Raw genomic sequence first — 7,675 nt, forward strand, 5'->3', positions numbered from 1 at the left:
CGACTTTAAGACTCGGCTTTGTGATATTGTATGGACTGATTCTATAACACCGGAATTGTTTGAGAAGGAGTGGGATTCCATAATGACTGATTTTCAGTTAAATGACCTTGCCTGGGTGAAAGATATTTTCCAGATTAGAGATTCTTGGATTCCAGCATACTATCGTGAAGAAAACATGTCTGGTCTAATGCGTACGTCATCAAGATCAGAGAGCGAGAACTACTTTTTTGGGAAATTTTGCAACGCAACTTGCACTTTGGTCGAGTTCTTGGCACATTTTGAAACTGCATTGGAACATCAAAGGCATGATCATTAGAAGAACGATCATGATTGTCGTTACACAAGTGCGAAAATTGAAAGTAACTACACTCTTGAAAATCAAGCTCATGAAATATACACAAGAACCATATTTTTTGATATCCAAATGGAAATTCAACAAGCCCGTCACAACTGCACTTCCAGAAGCTACGAACAGGTTGGTGATTTTTTAAAGTTTAGTATTCGAGACTTTGAGCATCTACCAGCTTCTTTTCACGAGGTAAATATTATACGGGCTTACATGTTTTTTTTTTATATTTATTGTTTTATATATATAAATAGTTTACTAATCATCATAGGTAATGATTCGCTCGGAAGATGTGACTGTGTATTGCAGCTGCAAGCGGTTCGAGCAATTTGGCTTACTATGTCGTCACATTTTTAAGGTTCTCCACATTGGAGATATCAGTGTTTTCCCAAGGCAGTACATTAACCGTAGGTGGACCAAAGATGCCGTTTCTAATAGCCCGATGCGTTCTGTTGGTTTTGATGAGCCTAACGTAGACAAAACTACCGATGTATATCGTGTTGTTCGGGATATTAATGTCGTGAATGATCATATTATAAATAAACTGGTTACTGACATGGAAAAATTAAACCAGTTTCGTGACTACGTCAATGATTACAAATAAAAAGTTGACGAGATTACGTTTGACGCCCCTAGACCTAGCAGAAGATACCGGTTTGAAGAACTCATTGGCGTCCCTCAACCTGATCAGATCAACATACGTGCTCCAATTGGTGTTAGGAATAAAGGTTGCGGGCTTCCTATTCGGTACAGGTCTTTACGAGAGCAAGCAATAAGTCAACGTAAACTTGATAACCCTCAACGGACGTGCAGAATATGTAAGCAACCAGGTCACGATGCCCGTAATCATCATAAGCATGCTATAACCGGTGACACTTCAGCAGCTGCTACCTCCTCCCAAGTTGATGAGATGGAACATTAAGGTTCATTGTGGGTTTTAAACTTTGTTTGGTTTGTTTTTTATTAGCACATTATAACTTTTTTTCAATTTTCATTTAAGAAACAATGGTTGCTGAGTGTGTTTTTTTATTATGGATGCTCTATTTATTGATATGTGTCTGATCTTATTGTTCAGCATTAGAAAACATTTACGTCGTTTTATGATTTGGTAATAAGTTATGTTTTTATTTGTTATTAATTTCCATTCATATTGATATTTTATACACTGAGCACATCGATGTTCGAATTCATTACCTACACACAGTTTGGTTCCTTAACATTACTCTTACTTTCTAATCAACACATACAACATATAGTGTTAAAAATCTGATTAAGGTGCTATGCATATTCGAATTCATTACCTTCAAACACTTTGGTCCGTTAATTTTACACTTACTTTCTTATCAAATTATAGGTTAAAATTCGAATTAACGTGTTATAAACCGAATCAGACTCGTCATTAACTAATACACGGATTTGCATAGTACGTTAACTACAACACACAACAACTAATTATACTACACACTCCTCATGTATTAAACCATCATCACATATTCTTAACATGTTGCAATCCATAAACATTACAACCCAAAACAAGTTCTAATAAAAACAAGAGTCTAACATTAAAATCCAAAACAAGTTGTAGTACCATTCAAACTTTTCAAATCCAAAACACAAAACCAAAAGTCTTACTTTCAAATCCACATAAAGAAATTACTTGTACCATAATATCAAGATAGCTTCAAGCGTTCAATTATTCTTGCCGGCGCTGTGTTTTCCAGTTCCATCTTCGCATCAGTAGACAAACTATCATACTCCATCATAACTTGCACGAACTCCTCCTTTGTCAAGTTGATTTCGCTCAGCAACATCTTCGCGACATACTTCCTTCGAAGATCGTTTAGCTCCGCCTTTTGTTTCCCTATAACTTTTCCACGAGCGTCAACTTCATCTGAGAGCCCACAATCAGCAAACCATTCCTTTGTCACACAACCCTTAAAGGTCTCCATGTGTCTCATCATAAACACTCCACAATCTACATGGTTGCTTTTACTAGCCCATGGTATATCCACCCTCGTCAGTGTTGATGTGTTGACCTTTGACGAATCGGGGTGATCTACCAACGCTAGGTAACCAGCAAATGTTTCTCTCTGTGAAAAATGTTATTAACAGCAGTTAACATAAAAATTTAAATAATAATGCTTGAACAACAAAAAAACACACGGGCCAGCCCTTATACATAAACTTGAACGACCCCCTGGTCCCCATATTATCAATAACAAAAGTCTGATGTGTCTTCAGGTTGAACGCCATTAAAGAGAAGAGCTTTGTGTTTATAATTGGTATCAACACAACATCCACGCCTACAATGCTTCTTAGTCTTTGTGTTCCCAGATGCTTGTCTATTTTTTCCTTAAAAAATCCGATTCTGGTTGGTAGGTCTTTTTCAAACTGGTCCGGTAGCTGTGTCATTTATCAACACAAATTAATCATTATTCATGACCAACAAAACAACAATACTAAATCAAAAAATACTAATCATACCAGCATCACGGCAGAGCAGAAAAGCCTATGAACGTATAGCTTCTTCGTGGTTTAACACACTTGCCCACGCTGACATTACCGACACATGCACCCATGTGTCCGGCCGTAAAGTTTCCATTATCACCTTTCGTATGCTAACCCCACCTCCCGTGCTAAAGACAATGTCCCTGAATTAATGAAAATAATTAGACGTTACATATAAAGTTCATAATACCCAATACCTATTCATAATTAATAACACATAAACACTAAAACTTACCAATGGTTCCCGTAAGCCGCGAACACAAACCCAGCCACCTTCGACTCTTGCTTGGTTAGCGTGGCTTTCAACGACACCGCACGTTTCGCATGCGGTGAGCAATAAACTTCGGAAAGGAACTTAAATCTCTGAGGTCTTTTAGGTGTGTTTACCTCCCAGTCCGGTTCAGCAACTCGCTTCCCTTTAGCTATAACAGCTAACGTCTCACGATCATCTTTTTTAACTCCAGATTCAAGATTGAAATCGGGCACAATAAAACTAACTCTTTTCTTTTGGGGCGTAGACTTTATTGAACCGGATTCATATTTTGCGCACAACCTTTCCATGCTTTCCCAAGTTCTTTGTGTCATCACTATTGAAGATGCTTCACCGTTCCCATCTCCTTCATTTTTCCCAGTCTCATCCTCCCGCTTACCTGTGTATCTAGCTAGGTTTTTCTTCCACTGATCCTCCAGCTCTTTAATTAAAGGGAAAATTACAGAAATAGACAAGTTTGACCAATAATTTACCAAAATAGACTTGTCTATTTAGCCTACATCTCTCCAATCATTGGTTTTTTAACCAATAAACAACTGACACGTCACCGAAGCCGGCTAAGGCGGCTAAGCCATAGCCTCCACTTTATGGGCACAAAATTTTATAAAAAGTAAACGGGTCACACCTTTAACCAATAAAAATTCGACGCGTGTCAAAAGCGGCTAAACTTAGCCTACATCTATGGTTATTTAGCCGGCATCTTTGACTCTTAGCCGGCTTCGGGATACGTGTCTATTTAGTTAGCCGGCTCCAAATATTCCTTTTTAGCCAGCTTCAACTCGGCTTGTAGGCTAAGGCTTCACTTAGCCGCCTTCAATTTTTTCATTTAGCCGTCTAATTTTAGCAGCCAAAATTGAATATTTTACCAACCTTATTAAATATTTAGCCGGCTTCACTTAGCCGGTGTAAATTTAGTCGGCCAAAATTGAATATTTTACCAACCTTACCAACTCTATTAAATATTTAGCCGGCTTCACTTAGCCGCCTTCTTAGCCGGTGTAAATTTAGCCCCCAAAATTAAATATTATACCTACTCACTTAATTATTTAGCCGGCTTCGCTTAGCCGCCAATTTTTTTTCTCATAGCCGGCATGTTTTAGTCATCAGCAATAAATACTTTACCTACCCAAATTTAATTTTTCACCAACCATTTTTATAAAACTATACAACCATATTCCCTACATCTTATAAAATCATCTTCACTCTCTCAAACTTTTTTACTTTCTTATCACAAGATATTCATTTTTTAAAAAAATATGTTTGTGTTAACGTCGTCGTTTACTCAGATCAGATTGTAGGCTTTACTTAGCCGAGTTTTTTATGAATGTATTAACATGGTTTATTTTTATTAAAATTATTTTTATGTATGTAGATACTAACAAAAAAGTAATACACATAAATGTTCATTAATAATAAAAATTAAGAAACATAATAATAACAAAGCATACTAAATAAAGATTACAATCTACTCGATTTTAGGCCGATAACGCCAATGTAAATTTTTTCAGCCATAAACCTTTGATATTTAAGCATTTTCTCCTTAAAATCTACTTTAAAATTAAGTTGTTTTTCAAAACATAAATGTTCCATTAACATGCAAGTAAATACCCCCGAATTTTCCGCCTGACCAGTGTGGTTGGGCTGCATATATTTGTCAGAACTATCAAACCCAAAAAGTTGGGTCTAAATTTATACCGGCTAAGAAGAAGGCTAAGCGAAGCCGGCTTAATATTTAATAGAGTTGGTAAGGTTGGTAAAATATTCAATTTTGGCGGCTAAATTTACTCCGGCTAAGAAGACGGCTAAATGAAGCCGGCTAAATATTTAATAAGGTTGGTAAAATATTCAATTTTGGCGGCTAAGATTAGACGGCTAAATGAAAAAATTGAAGGCGGCTAAGTGAAGCCTTAGCCTACAAGCCGAGTTGGAGCCGGCTAAGAAGGAATATTTGGAGCCGGCTAAGAGTCAAAGATGCCGGCTAAAGAACCATAGATGTAGGCTAAGTTTAGCTGCCTTTGACACGTGTCGAATTTTTATTGGTTAAAGGTGGGACTCGTTTACTTTTTATAAAGTTTCGTGCCCATAAAGTGGAGGCTAAGGCTTAGCCGGCTTCGGTGATGTGTCAGTTGTTTATTGGTTAAAAAACCAATGATTGGAGAGATGTAGGCTAAATAGACATGTCTATTTTAGTAAATTATTGGTCAAACTTGTCTATTTATGTAATTTTCCCTTAATTAAAAGGCTACCAGAACACTCATCATGTGCTTCATCAAACTCCCGACATATACCTCTGTATACGTTATCGAAATATTGCATCAAGTCCGTCAGCCGCTCTGCTCTCTCCTATTTCCAAAAACACCCCAACACTTTATGATTTAAAATCACAACTTACATATAAAATAAACATATAAACTTAATAATATCTTACCTCTTCATCAGTTTGTGTCGGCATATTTATCATTTCTTCACCTTTATCCCCTCCTGGTGTTGCTCAGAGTCAACAACAACAACTTTATCATCCTTAAAATCTTGTTTTGTTTGAACATCAGCCACCTTATCACCATCCTCTTGTTGATCCGATTCAACAAACTTCTTAGTGTGTTTTCTGATGGTTGTGATTTATTACTAGTATTCCTATGAAACTATTTATTTTTAAGATAACCCTCCCCTATATATATATATATATATATATATAAAAGGGTTCAAATAAGAATAAGGAGTTTTCTAAGAATGGTAAGAACCAACAAAATTTTGACATTTGGCACTACAAATAATGTTGAAAGAACAATACTAGGAAACTATGTCGGTTATAATGATGAAAGAGTAATTCTAGAAAACTATGTCGATTATTGGTAATTTTAAATCTCAACCATTGATTAACATGATCTAATGGCTATGATTTATTCCTAGTCTTCCTAGGAAACTACTTATTTTTAGGATAACCCTCCCCTATATATATATATATATATAGAAAAAGGTTAAAATAAAAATGCATAGTTTTGTAAGAAGAGTATGAATAACACAAAAATTAGAGTTAAGAAACTATGTAGCATAAATCTTTAATCCTAGGAAACTATTTGGTAGTTTAAAAACTACTAATCTCAACCATTAGATCATAAATCCAATGGCCTAAATTGATTCTTACACTTCCTAAAAAACTATTTCTTTTTATTATAACTCACCCCTATATATATATACATATATTATTTTAAGAAGTATAAATATAATAAAACTGTACACAAAACAAAATTATCCAAACTATAGTTAACAAATAAAACATATAATCAAAACCTCCATTAGTTGTTGCCGCCTCAGCCAGTTTATCCACATACTCAACAGAAAGTTCATGCTCCAACATCATGTTTGTAATCTCTTCCTCATCACCCGCTGCCACCATTAATGCATATGCAACGCCGTGTTCTCCATCACATAATGCAATACCATTAACGACGATAGCAAGCATATGGTTCCAAATTGCAATATCCAGATTCCTGTTTGACCGGAATTTTGGATAACTGACGGATATGACGGTGATGAAACAATTATGGATCCTGTTATAAACACTTTCGAAAATGAGTGACTTCTAATAGTTTGCCGGTTCACATGTATACTACAATATTGGCTAGGTAGGGTAGTTATATCTATAATTGTATAACATATAGCGTCATACTATTTCTATACCCACTTATCTGATTTCATACCATCAAACGGCCGTTCACATATATGCAAACATCCGTTTGAAAAGTAGAGGGGCTATCATTTGAGATATAAACATGCATGCAAATATACGTTCGACCTGTATGTTGGAAATCAGGCCCAAATCACGAACACCGAATTCGATCTCAATCAAGATTGACGACTTTCGGTTAATTATACTTTTTTGACACTATTTCAATAGCCTTAACCATCTAGTTATATTAAAATAATTGTTTTCGTAACTTTCTAGACTTTATAACTAATAAGATAAATATAACCTCGCTAACCGATAACTCTAAACATTTTAACTTTCTAGACAACATTTTCTTTTATATTGTTTCAAGATCAACTTTCAATGACATACGCAAACATCCGTTTGAGAAAAAGTGTGTGTGGGTGGGGGTGGGGGGTTATAGTTGGACGCAAACGGGCGTTTTGAGAAGAACATGTGAGTGGAGATTAGATTTCAGACTGTGTGGTATATATATTATATCCCTAACAATAAACCATAACTAAAATATTATATCATAGTATTGTTAAAACGTATGAAGCAATTAAGTTTATGAAGATTGAATAGCTTTTGATAGCAAGTAAGTTTATGAAGAACAATTAAGTTTATGAATATAGCTTTAATAGCAGTTAAAGCAAGTAAGTTTATGATGAACAAACCGAGATGGTACTCTAACGCAGCTTTAGTAGCTTCGATGACCATGATTAAGGAGAATGTAACTGCAAGCAAACATATTATTAGTTTTATTGATTGGATTATGGTTATGTAAAGAAGACGAATATCCGAATGAATGAGAGATTTGAGAGTGGATGAGAAGGATAAAGGTTTATGATGGATGGCTTGG

The 7,675-nt window shown here is 35.5% G+C and overlaps 1 protein-coding gene across 1 annotated transcript; it reads right to left on the reverse strand.

The window, feature by feature from the left end:
* Positions 1 to 2,855: 2,855 nt before the first annotated feature.
* Positions 2,856 to 3,535, reverse strand: LOC143546119 (uncharacterized). Its single transcript, XM_077037850.1, has 2 exons — positions 3,090 to 3,535; positions 2,856 to 2,997 (listed from the first exon to the last, which is right to left on the reverse strand). The coding sequence occupies exons 1-2, from the start codon at positions 3,437 to 3,439 to the stop codon at positions 2,856 to 2,858; spliced, it is 492 nt and encodes a 163-aa protein (XP_076893965.1). The 5' UTR covers positions 3,440 to 3,535.
* Between the last annotated feature and the right edge of the window lie 4,140 nt (positions 3,536 to 7,675).

Source organism: Bidens hawaiensis, unplaced genomic scaffold, assembly GCF_021521415.1.
Source record: "Bidens hawaiensis isolate Kalapana, Puna unplaced genomic scaffold, B.hawaiensis_p1.1 tig00014233_1, whole genome shotgun sequence".
NCBI lineage: Eukaryota > Viridiplantae > Streptophyta > Magnoliopsida > Asterales > Asteraceae > Bidens > Bidens hawaiensis.